Below are 12,833 nucleotides of genomic sequence, written 5' to 3'. Positions count from 1 at the left end.
ATTGGCATCAGCTGTGTGCTTGGCCATCAAGTGATATATCAGACTGGACGTGCTGCGATGATAGCTCAGTTCACAACGACAAAACACACAGATCAACCATTTGGCAACTTTTAAAAAGTAAACTTTCCATTCACAACCTTATTGGCGTCCATTTCGGTGTCTCTCGCTCGCCATCCACTCAAAACCTAACGGTACTACTCTTTGGCCGGTTCACAAGCCCAAACAAGTGTGTGCGGCGTGCCTGTTGTTTTGTTTCCGGTCTAGCTAGATACGGTGTGGTGTTGTAGTTTTTAACGTTACTAGTGGTTGCAACAGCATGTTATAAAAAAAAAACTTTAAAGTTTGCTAGACCAAAAAGAACGTTAATCTTGCGATAAAAAAACTTGACACCATTAAAATAGGTTAACGCCGTTAACGCGTTTAACTGACAGCACTAATAATTATACCGGTGCTATTGTCAACTCCTTATTCTCTGTGCATATTTTTCTGTTAATGTTTTTTCTTATGTGTACCTTTTTTATTTGGTTGTTTCTTTCCTTTTCTGTTTTTCTTTTGCACTAGAATTGAGCTACTGTGTTAATGGCCTAGTGTCAAAAAATATGCAAATGCAGTGCTTTAATTACCATGTTCTGTCTTCGGTTTACTGCTTAATTAAGCAGCTCCCTGATTGTGCTAACTTATTCAGCAGCACTGTTAGAAAGATTGGGGTGTGATTCACAGGTTTGACGCCAACAGCAACCACTGTATTTGTTAGCAGCTACGGTAAATGTGCATCCTGTTGGTGTGCGCTTGAACATGGGGTGGTGATGGCGCAGTGGTTATAACACATGCTTTTGGTGCGGGAGATCTGGGTTTGATTCCCACTTTTATACATCAACCAGTGTGTCCCTGAGCAAAACGCTTAACCCCTCGTTGCTCCATAGACCTCTGATATCGCTTTGGATATAATCGTCCGCTAAATGACATGTAACGTAACAAAGCAACTCTTGGCAACTGTCAATTGAAGGGGGAAGAATATTAAAAACACATCAATATGATGCAATCCAGGGCTAACTACTTCTGCATTAATTAACACACCATTAAATTAACATTTCTCTGAAAAGCTTTAACCAAAACTGGCCATTATAAGCTTTGTAAAGGTAGACTATATGGCAGATCTTGCATTATATTTTAAGTGTACCTAATCAAGTGCACCTGTGTACCTCAAGCTCTCATTTCTGTTTTTTCTGTGTTTTTTTTCTGTAGAATCCGCCCTCAGCTGGCCAGGGAGAAGATAGAAGGATGTCACATCTGTACGTATGTGATGCCCGGGGAGCCTCAGGTGATCCTGGGGAAAGACAAGTCCTTCACCTACGACTACATGTTTGACATGGACTCTCAGCAGGACACCATCTACGCAGCCTGCACGGAGAAGCTGATTGAAGGCTGTTTTGAGGGCTACAACGCCACCGTCTTTGCATATGGACAGGCGAGTCTTTGTCCTCCGTGTCACAGCTGTCGTGCTGATGGTGGAGCTTTATAGCTGGGTGTATGTACGCAGGGAAATTGGCTCTGTGCATTGGTATGTCTGAGGATAGGAAGATAAGGGGTGTTTGAGAGGTGGCGAGTGTTGGTCTTTGGGTAAAAGGAGAACAGAGGAGACTTCTGTTGAGGAAATTGAACTGTCTAACCATAGTTTTAAAGGAATATTGTTGGAGGCATTTAGCTTAGCCTAGCAAACAGACTGGAAACAGCTAGTCTGTAGATAAAGAAAACCTGCCTACGTGTGTTACTTAGAGATACTGGAGTCAGATTTTAACATTTAGACAGAGCCTGGCTAGTTCTTGCCCCTGTTTCTAGTCTTTAGACTGAGGTAAATTAACTGCTGGCTTTAAAGCAATACCAGAGAACATTTTATTTTTTAAATAATAATTCCAAAATTGTTTTAGTGGTTCATCAACTCATAACAGGGTGAACGCCACTTCTGTATTCGCTTTGCGGCTTTCTACTGGCTATAACCGCACTATGCAAATTTACCAGATCGGGTAGCAGATCTGTAGTTCCAATGATACATAATGGGACAATTCCGCTTCAAAACTGTAGGGGGATCGAGGTGGGAAAAGTTACATAGTGTTGCTTTAAAGGTCCCATGACATGGTGTTCTTTGGATGCTTTTCTATAGACCTTAGTGGTCCCTAATACTGTATCTGAAGTCTCTTTTATATAGACCTTAGTGGTCCCCTAATACTGTATCTGAAATCTTATATAGAACCTTAGTGGTCCCTAATACTGTATCTGAAGTCTCTTTATATAGACCTTAGTGGTCCCCTAATACTGTATCTGAAGTCTCTTTTATAAGACCTTAGTGGGCCCTAATACTTATCTGAAGTCTCTTTTATATGACCTTAGTGGTCCCTAATACTGTATCTGAAGTCTTTTTATATAGACCTTAGTGGTCCCCTAATACGTATCTGAAGTCTCTTTTATATAGACCTTAGTGGTCCCCTAATACTGTATCTGAAGTCTCTTTCCCAAAAGTCAGCCTTGGTGCAGAATTACAGCCACTAGGGCCAGTACCACTATGAGCTTTCACAATGAGCTTTCTGTTTTAACAGTCATTAAAAATGTATGACAATACATATTGTTTATTAAATTTGTTTATTGAACCCCAAATCCCAATTTTTTCAGTCTATACAACAACACCCTCTATCCCTAGACCTTGCAATTATAAAAGGAAAGAGAAGCCCCAGGAAGAGCAGCAGAGGAGGATAAACATGCAATAAGAGTACACAGAAGTAACGGTACAATAGAGAAGTGAACCCAACTAGTGGTACTTGTACTTGAAAATGAAAATGAAAATTATAGATAAATATAAAATAAAACCACAAATTGTATTACAAACTAGTGTTAATCCTGTGAAAATATTTTGGACAGTGGTATTTCTTGTTCATATCCAGTGGCACAGAGTTTTGATAATTGATTATTTAAATATTGTTTTTAAGCAAAAATGTCAACATTTTGCAAGTGCCAACATGCAACCTTTCTTTGTCATATATTGTAGTAAATCTTTGGTTTTAGAGCTGTTGGTCAGTCAGAATTAGCAAGTTAAATATGTCACATCGGGCATGTTTCACCTTTTTCAAATGTTACATAGATCAAATGATTAATTTAGAAAATAATCTGCAGACTAATGGATACCGTACATTCTTTCCTCAGTTTCTCCCCCTTCTCTTCCACTCCCCCGGCCCTACAAGTTCAGCACATGGAAATAACATGCAGCTTTGGGCTTCATAGCGCCCCCTCCTCTCCTTAACCTCCTCTTACGTTTCCGTGGTGACAGAGCTCCTGCTGTATGGCACTCACACGATTCGAAGTGAAGTGAAGCGCACACACACTTTTTTAGACAGCTATACATCTTTAATGTTTGTCCATATTAACCCATATCTGCCCAGTAACGGCTTCTGTCACGGCTGAAACACAGGAGAGCACAGACTGCTGTTGGTTTGGCCTGGATCAGACCTGTTTGCCTCTGTGGCTTTACAGGGACTAATCTAGATTTAGACCGACTTCCTCGGCTGCATCACATCAACTCTGCCCGGTTGGGTTGCAGATATAAACAGAAAGTAACGATGTAGAGTAGACAGTACATGTTCTGTGTTCTCAAAATGTCTTTGGTATTTGGTGGGTATCTTTTTAAACGGGTTTGTTCTTTTTGCAATACTTAACCTAACATGCTAATTGGAAGCATGTCCATGCAGTGATCTTGAATGTAAGCAATACATTTCAAAATTGAAGAGTGAGGGGAAAGTGCAGGTTAATGGTGAAAAATATCTTTACTGAGACTTGATTGGCCAGAATGAGACAACATTCTCTTTTAAATAAAGAGACACAGGTCACCTTTTTTCTTTACAGGAAAAACTCACTCTACAGCTACATGCATAGCCCCCAGCTAAATGAGAGTTCATCTCGGGGGATGTCAAAAGGCATTCTGGGAGTTATAGAAAGTAAAAAATCTTTTAAAATAGATGGAAAACAAAGTAAAAGTAAGTCAATCAGAACTCTATATGACGAACTGTAAGGATAATAATAATTCTTTATTTGTATAGCAGTATTAAAAGCTGATTTACAATGTGTTCTTTACAGGGCCAAAGCATTTGTGGACATTTCTGTCCCATCATGGACTCTCTTTCATGGTTAGGGCCCTTTAGTTTCAATTTTGGAAAGTCTTAATGCTACAGCACACAATATTTTAGACAGTTGTGTTTTTAGACAACTTTGTGGCATCAGTTTGGGGTAGACTCTCTATAAGGAAATGTTTTTCCCAGTTTGGTGTAGAAGAACTTGATTGGCCTGCCCCATCCAACACCTTTTTGGGCTGAACTGGAACGCCGACTGTGAGCCAGACCTTATTACCCAACATCAGTGGCTAATCTCAGTGAGGCTCACTAATCCCTGCAGCAAGGTTTCAAAATCTAGTGGAAAGTCTTAAACTACAAACATGAAATATGCAATGGTAGCAGATTAATGCCCATGGTTTTGGACAGATGTTCAGCAATCACGTAATGTTCGTGTGTCCACATACTTTTGTAATTGTAGTGTAAAATCAAACGGGTATTACAATAAAACATTAAGACAAGACAAAACTTGGAAACTTATCTCTACTACAAACTGCAAAAGAAGCTTGTAATAAATATAAAAAACAATAAACAATGTATACATAAATGTATACACATTCAAGATAAAAGCATGGTTAAAAAAAAAAAATGAGAAAAATGGACACAGCATAACCAGAGATATCTTTTTAATTCCACACATTCTTCTTCCTTGTCAAACTTGACTCTTTCGTTACCCACAAAACACAAAGTGACATCCTTTGAGACAGTTTATCACACTTCAGGCATCTCCCTCTGGAGCCACAAAAAGCTCAGTACAACTTCCAAGAGAAAATTGGTGGAGTTTCCCTTTAAGGCAAAGGCACAGTGATCCTGAATTTTTACATTTCATAAACACTTTTTTTGGTTAATTTGTATGACATTTTTCTCCGCCCCATTCAGACGGGTTCAGGGAAGACCTACACAATGGGGACGGGCTTTGACGTCAACATTGAAGATGAGGAGCTGGGCATCATCCCCCGCGCTGTCCACCACCTCTTTAAGGGCATCGAGCAGCGCAGACAGGCCGCTCAGGAACAGGGACGCCCCGTACCTGAGTTTAAGATCAACGCCCAATTCCTTGAGGTACACACTGCTTCTCTGCATCACATTTTCTTACTTTACATGCTTCTTTAAAGCTATAGTGTGTAGTTTATGTTGCCCCCAAGAGGAATTCTGAGTAATGACAACAAAACTGTGGGTGCGTTCACATGATACAAGCCTTCTGAGAACACGGAGGATTAAAAAAAAAAAAATGTACTCTTCAGATGAGGTCATTATCTTCACTCGAGTTTCTGCATGGGTAAATAGCCATGCTGAGAAATACGGAGAGAGTTTTGTGGAGCTGATAGTATTAATTAGCTTTGTAGCAACTCATTTGGCAATGACTTGAATGAAGCTGATGTTGGTTATTATACAAAAGTTACGCACTGAAACTCTAAGCAAAGAAATCCTTAACTAAAAGGGTTTTTGCTACCATTATAAGGCTGAGTTGCAGCGTGGCACCATCTAAGCCAAAATAAACGTAAAATCACTGTGAGCATAAAAACTAATTAAGTGACTTACATCAGATGTGATGATTGTCGTTGGTCCCCAGTAGACTTCTTTAGCAAGTTTTTGTTTTTGTGATTAACACAACAAATCCACACGTCATCGCCACCCAGACAAAAATCAAGAAAAGGTGACAAGGTACAATATTCCAGACCATTCAACAAAATAGACAATAAAGAATAAAGCAAATAAACATGTATAAATGACAACACCTTAAGCCCTTCATACACATCTCTCCCCAGCACAAAGCTTCTTAGGAGTCCTCCAGAAAGCTCAGATACTTTCCCCATTTTCTAGTATAGACATCCAGTCTGGCAAAGCCCACTCCTGGATTGACCAGCACCCCTTCATTCCTCCATCCTCTTAAAATAATCTGTCTGGCTATCATTGAACTAGTCTGGACCCAGCTTCTCATGTGCTTATCCATCCCGCTTAAGATTGACCCATCTACCGGAACAAATAATACTGGGCTGAAGGAAACCTGGGTATCTGCAGTCCGACATAGGTCATAATGGTTATAATGTATTCTGGTATAATGTAGGTTATAAATTCCTGTACATTATAATAGGACCATTTATTATTATCTGCTCTAGCTTTTCCCTTGGAAGTTGCTTCTTTTATTTAAAAACATAACATTTTCTTGAGGGAGTACCCCCAAACCCCCTGCCAAATACATACACCTAAGTCTTCAACAAACCTAGGCAAAACACTAAGAAAATAAAACAAAGAAAGTATAATCTTGCATTAGGCTTTACAGAGATGTCATGGGTCAGGCTTATATTGTTGACAGTGCTTGTTTAACTAGCGCTCCATCATTTAAGAAATTCCTACACTGACAATTGAACTGCAGCAGCTGTCATCGTAGGGGTTGGGAAGTGTTAAAGGGGGGGGGGGGGGGGATGGTGGTGTCTCCGTCTGGAATGGAAGAGTTAACAGGAATGATCCGTGTAGACAGTTGTGCCGGTCCATCAGACTGTGACAGCGCTCAGATTCCTAGAGAAGACCCAAAACTGAAGAGGTGAATGAACCAATTTGTTGCATGTTGTTCCCCCCTCTCTCCCCTTTCATGTCCTCTGCTTTCCTAATAATAAAGGCGGAAAATGCCCCAAAATAATCTTGAAATCTTCTCCAGATGAGAGAAGATCCGAGGTGATAAACATAATACATATTTTTACCATGCGCTCACATGCAAAAGCTTAATGAGCAGCGAGTTTTGCCTCTCAGACAGCAAACAGGCTGCTGTCGAAGACTTTCAGATGCCGAGGATGAATAAAGTAATTTTTCCAAGATGCTGAGAAAATGAGTAAGTTCTGCAGAAGAAAACTGACGTGAGAGTGCAGAGACATGACAATATACACCTTTAAACCTATTGATAAAGCTGTTTGGGTCTGAATATAGCCTGAAAGTGAAACCTCCAGACACTTGCCAACTTAATTTTTTGGTCCTTATAATGCAATTCATGATACTATTACAAATGTTCAAATATTCTGGGAGTTTGGATGATTTAGTCCATGATCTAAACTTAAGTGATGTATGTGCCTGGTTAACAACCGATTTGTTGTGTGTGCGTGTTGTGTCTCTCTTGTAGCTTTATAATGAGGAAGTTCTGGACCTGTTTGAATCCACACGAGACACAAAGCAGAAATCTCACATCAAGATCCATGAAGACGCCACAGGGGGAATCTACACAGTAGGAGTGACCACACGGAGCGTGTCCTCCGAGGCTGAGGTGTGTAACTGCCATTTGTTAATGACTCAAATTTATATTTATTATTGGATTCACACTCTTAAAGTCAACCTATATTTGCTACCATAAGGCCTTTACAAATTGTACTCATATTTACTTACTCATATAGTATTCATTCCTGCACTGATTTTAACTTTTATAATTGCCAGAGAGTATTTGTTGTTTTTTCCTCCAGCTGTATCAAAGTGACTTTGACCAGTATGTAAACCTCTTTCTCTGCCTGTTCAGATGATGCAGTGCCTGAAGCTCGGGGCTCTGTCTCGCACCACAGCCAGCACTCAGATGAATGTCCAGAGCTCTCGATCCCACGCTATCTTCACCATCCACCTGTGCCAAGTTCGAGTCTGTGCCTCCGACAATGTTAGTACAGGCTCATTTCATCATTTGAAAAAAAATGTATATACAGTGTATATATATTAAAATATAAACATAAGTTTTCATTATCTGTTATTTTTTTAAACACAATTTCTCAGATGGCAGGAATCCCATTTTGCATAGAAATTAAGATGGCACCATTATTTGAACATGCTTTCCTTGCAGTGTCCTGTATGTCTGTGTATCTAACACTGTTTATGTGTGTCATTGTCACTCAGCAAGAAAGTGAGACTGATAACAGAGTCTCCAATGGAAACTCTGAGATGGACGAGTACGAGACGCTGACAGCCAAGTTTCACTTTGTGGATCTGGCCGGTTCTGAGAGGCTGAAGAGAACCGGAGCGACGGGCGATCGAGCCAAAGAGGGCATCTCCATCAACTGTGGACTGGTGAGCTGCTTCTGCCTTCCCTGCATCACTACAGAAGGATTTGTAAAGCCACTCAGAGATGCAGAGAAGCCAGAGCCAATGATGTGCTAGAGTTTGCTTGCCATCTAGTGGCTGTTTTTCATAAATGTTCACCCTGCACTTAAACAATTACACAAGAAAAAAGAAAAATACTCCACAGAGAAAGGACCTCCCCTTGTCAACATTTTAACATTAAACACATAAGTGGCATGATTTCCTGAATAAAACCCTTTAACTGATCTTTACTATTTAACATACACAATCTTCAGTGTGGCGCTCTGTCAGTACCAAATCATTTTAAGTGTTCTTTCTCTTGTAAAAAGGACATATACTAAGTATTTAAAATAATTTTAAGGATTTTATTTGTTAATATCCCTGTAATGGCAGGGTTCACACTATTTACATAAAGTTCTGGAGTGTTTTGAGATGTGTTTTCCTGATGAATGTCAGCCCAATTTATACGTTTAGTGGTAAAGGCAGGGATGACCATTGGACTTTACAAATGGAGCAACACATTTGTTGCATTTAATGTTGTTTGTTTGGCTCTTTTTAGATTTTACAATGTATCCCTTGCAAGCTTAACTGAGGGGAAAACCAGACTAAAAATGTAACAAACAAACATATTTGGTTAGTGATGTCATGGGATAAAATGCAACAGATCGAGAGCCTGTTTAGTGAACTGTTGCATCACCTTGGGACATTTTTCCTCTCTGTTGCTGCAGCTTGCCCTGGGGAATGTAATCAGTGCTTTGGGCGACCGGAGCAAGCGGTCCTCACACGTGCCTTACAGAGACTCCAAACTCACCCGACTTCTTCAGGATTCATTAGGAGGAAACAGGTTGGTGGAAAACTGGTTTCCCCTTTTTCATAAACTACCATCTGTGTCATTGTGGACCCAGAGAAGTGTTGTGGTAAAGACTTTCAAAGTTGTTTTTTAAATAAGCAAACCAAACTTTTCTTATCTTTAAATGAAAATAAGAATTAAACCCCACAATTTGTCATAATGATATTAATGCAAACATGAATTGCAGAAGAAAGTAACAACAGTTCAAGATCAAGTTAAAATGTTTATTAGACTGTCTAATCATAAATGAAGAAATAAAGCAATTTTTTTTGTAAAGCATGACAAAACTGGGGTGGATACAGTACTAAAAACATCCATTAGTTAGGTGTAGGAAGAATATTCAGAAAGAAATGGAAATTTTAAAATCAAACGAATTAAAAATGTAACTTATACTTCCACAAAAGCTTGCAGTCTTTTATCAGAATTAAAGCGTTCTGGCGTCTTGTACCTACACATGAGCTACCATGAGTTAAAGTAGTTTTTCTCATCATCATTCATCAAACACATAGGTTTATACATGTATGGAAATGTGCATCAGTCTTTTTATGAATAAATATCCGTCTCCTTCTCGTCTCAGCCAAACAGTGATGATCGCCTGCATCAGCCCGTCTGACCGGGACTTCATGGAGACGCTGAACACGTTAAAGTACGCCAACCGAGCCCGCAACATCAAGAACAAGGTGATGGTGAACCAGGACAAGGCCAGCCAGCAGATCAGCGCTCTGAGGACGGAGATCGCTCGACTGCAGATAGAGCTGATGGAGTACAAGACGGTGAGGAGAGAGGAGGAGTTCAAAGGGCACGGAGTGCATTGAAAGAATAAAATAAATAATAAACAACCAGGAAAAATGTTCATGTCAAATGGAGCTATCTATCTATCCCCCACCCCCCTCAGGGTAAACGCTTGACGGGTGAGGACGGCGTGGAGAGCTTCAGCGACATGTTCCACGAGAACGCCATGCTGCAGACCGAGAACAGCAACCTAAGGGTGAGAGTGAAGGCCATGCAAGAGACCATCGATGCCCAGAGGGCGCGCCTCACCCAGCTGATCAGTGACCAGGCCAACCAGGTCCTTGCCAGGGCAGGTAGGTTGAAACCTGGAGACTCAAGGTCTTCTGAGTAAATGGCAAATAAGTACTCCACATTTTGTTATTTACTTGGTCTCTGTCTTTGGTGTGAAGTGCTTGATTCGGCTCATTGCAAATTCCCAGGAAATACAGGGTGAGTTTATTTGGTTTGGTTAGAAAAGCCATTGCGCTCTTCCTGTGACTCATCTAAAATCTAAAATTCTTTACCAGGTGAAGGTGGAACTGAAGAAATTGGAAACATGATTCAGGGTTACATCAAAGAGATTGAAGACCTCAGGTAAACAAGTCTAACTAGATTATGTAAATGATAACTGTGCCCCAATTCCATTCTACATACTTATTCCATAAGGTAAAATAATAATACTTTGTAATAATCTATACTGATTTTTTTTTTGTTAGCTTGTACACAAAAAATTGTACTTTTTTGTAGCATTAATTACTTTTTTTTTTTTTTTTTTTTAGGTTTCAAATATTTTATTATGAAACTTAATTTCAAAAATCAAGTTACAAAATTGTATAACAGGACTTTTAATGTAGCATTAATTACAAATAGAAAATAATGCAAGACCTGCTGAAGGATGTTAATCAAATTGTGAATATTAAATATAACTGCAAAGGATTTAATATGTTTATTAACACTTTATTAGAGCTGGCTTTTCTGGCTGTTATCAGCTTTATTTCTTTTTTAAATTTTTTGTATACATTCCAACAACTTTGATTGTACTTAACTGTACGTTACTTTTCCAGTGTGAATGCACTGTATACTCAAAACTTGCTGAGATGTAGTAAGTTGTATGTATTTTTGGGCTCAGAAATATTAATTAAGATTAATACCTCCATGAGAGACATTAAAGAGTGCAAGAATTAAAGGAGGCATCAGAAGATTCTTCGGGGTTCCTCCTTTAAGATTTGGTGCACATAACAAAAAAGAAAGAAACTTGGTATATTTTCAAGCTCTCTGACTGCATAAATATCTGTACAATTATGTGTGTTCCTCCCGTTTGTGCCCCTGGCTTCTCTCCATCAGAGCCAAACTCCTGGAGAGCGAAGCCGTGAACGAGCATTTGAGAAAGAATCTGACACGCGCCTCCAATCGTCAGTCGTTGTACGGAGGGCCCGCGCTGCTGGCCCCCGAGAAGGAGACTTCTGACATCATCGAACTCGCCAAGAAAGATCTGGAGAAACTTAAGAAACGAGAAAAAAAGAAAAAGAAAAGGTAAGAAGACTGCTGTAGACAATATAAATTGATCAAGGATCGTCTGTTTTTGACTGGAGTTTGAGTAACCTTTCAAATTGGAATGGCACTTTGTTTGGGATTTTTACAAAGTTTAAATTAATTCCAGAGATTTCAAAGGCACGTCACCGGCTGCTTCACCCAGATCTCAGTTTGACTTTTTGTACATTTTAATAAGAAATATGGCAGCAGTACAACAGACAATAGACCTTCAGACATGATTGCAAACTGAGACACCGTGTAGCTCATAGATGCTTAAATAATGATATGCAATTTTATTGACTTATTTTATAGAAAATATAGAAACAATTAGCATACACATTTAATGTTTGTTGTGTAGACTAATGTTGAGACAGTATTCTAGTGCTGATAAGCATAAGAATTTCATTGCAAAGAGTAAATCCTGATGAGAAATCTGCAACTGCATTAGAGACTGATGCGAGGCTCCAGGTTTGGAAAGATCAGAGTTGTGCTGAGGGGCACTTTCAACGGGGATTAAAGGCGGTGTTTTCAGTGCAGAGCCTCCTCTGATCATTCTTCCCTCCATTCTTTCTTCCTTCGTTCATCTCTTGCTCCCTTCTCTGGTTTGACCCTTCACCCCTCCCTGAAGACTCCAGCTGCTGTTGGAGGAGAGAGAGAGGGAGGAAAGGGGGGAGGTGGTGGAAGAGGTTGATGATGCCAGGTTTGTCAGAGCTTCCCCCCCTCCTGTTGCCATTCCCATCCTCCGCTTCCCCTAACTCAGCATTTAATTTATTACCTTTTTATTTTTTATTTATTTTTATTTTGGGCAGGTGTATTTCCCCACCTGGTGTGAGACTCGCTACCATTTAAGCACTTTCCTTCCATAAACCCTTCTTTTTACTATGTCATAAGCTATTGTCTCTCTTTGGATCTTCAGTGTGAACCCCGCAGCTCACTTTGTGACTCCTCACACTGCATTCCTGCTTTCTTTTTATATTAATATTATATTAACCAGTTTTTTAACATCAACCTGGTCAGGGAGGGCAGAACAAGATTTGCCATTGGGCAAAATCTGCCACATTTCACAATGATGTCATTTAATAGACATGCTCCATAAACAGATCTTTTATATTTCTACATTTTTAGTAAGAAAATAAGTTTTTAAATCATGAAGATGAAAGAAAAGTTTGTTTTATGTATTTTGCTAACATTTTTATTCCAGCAGAAGTTCAGAAAAACGCATCAGCTACAGATTGACATGACTACGTATGATATGTAGTTACACAGTTATTTTACCTCATGGCAGAGATGTGGCAGCATTGCGGATACGTGGTTACGTGATAAATACCTCTTTTCCCTTGTGTTATTTCTTTTTCATTTTGGTCAGTTTATCCAGATGATTTTGCGCAAAACACCACCTCAACATTACAAACCCTCCTTGTTGGATAAGATATTAATCCAAGAGATATGCTTCATGGACTTGATTCACCTTTTTT

At 39.5% G+C, this 12,833-nt stretch overlaps 1 protein-coding gene and 1 long non-coding RNA gene across 7 annotated transcripts in view; one reads left to right on the top strand and one right to left on the bottom strand.

The window, feature by feature from the left end:
- The window catches only part of kif21a (kinesin family member 21A), a 52,404-nt gene that overhangs the window by 21,539 nt on the left and 18,032 nt on the right, over positions 1-12,833 (top strand). For 4 of the 6 annotated variants that reach the window (XM_032524272.1, XM_032524271.1, XM_032524276.1 and 1 more), the window contains exons 2-12: positions 1,246-1,468; positions 5,034-5,216; positions 7,270-7,410; positions 7,657-7,788; positions 8,022-8,192; positions 8,933-9,048; positions 9,632-9,827; positions 9,950-10,139; positions 10,353-10,419; positions 11,170-11,358; positions 11,987-12,058. In XM_032524272.1, the coding sequence (XP_032380163.1) occupies positions 1,246-1,468; positions 5,034-5,216; positions 7,270-7,410; positions 7,657-7,788; positions 8,022-8,192; positions 8,933-9,048; positions 9,632-9,827; positions 9,950-10,139; positions 10,353-10,419; positions 11,170-11,358; positions 11,987-12,058 (1,680 nt within the window). The remainder of the gene's footprint in view (positions 1-1,245; positions 1,469-5,033; positions 5,217-7,269; positions 7,411-7,656; positions 7,789-8,021; positions 8,193-8,932; positions 9,049-9,631; positions 9,828-9,949; positions 10,140-10,352; positions 10,420-11,169; positions 11,359-11,986; positions 12,059-12,833) is intronic. The other 2 variants (XM_032524277.1, XM_032524274.1) reach the window with 1 other exon arrangement.
- The window catches only part of LOC116694536 (uncharacterized), a 21,334-nt gene continuing 14,327 nt past the window's right edge, over positions 5,827-12,833 (bottom strand). Inside the window, exon 3 of the long non-coding RNA XR_004333202.1 lies at positions 5,827-5,992. This is a non-coding gene — a long non-coding RNA (uncharacterized LOC116694536). The remainder of the gene's footprint in view (positions 5,993-12,833) is intronic.

This window comes from Etheostoma spectabile, chromosome 8, assembly GCF_008692095.1.
Source record: "Etheostoma spectabile isolate EspeVRDwgs_2016 chromosome 8, UIUC_Espe_1.0, whole genome shotgun sequence".
Classification (NCBI taxonomy): Eukaryota; Metazoa; Chordata; class Actinopteri; order Perciformes; family Percidae; genus Etheostoma; species Etheostoma spectabile.
Note: the sequence above shows the minus strand (reverse complement) of the source record. Positions and strands in the feature narration are given on the sequence as shown.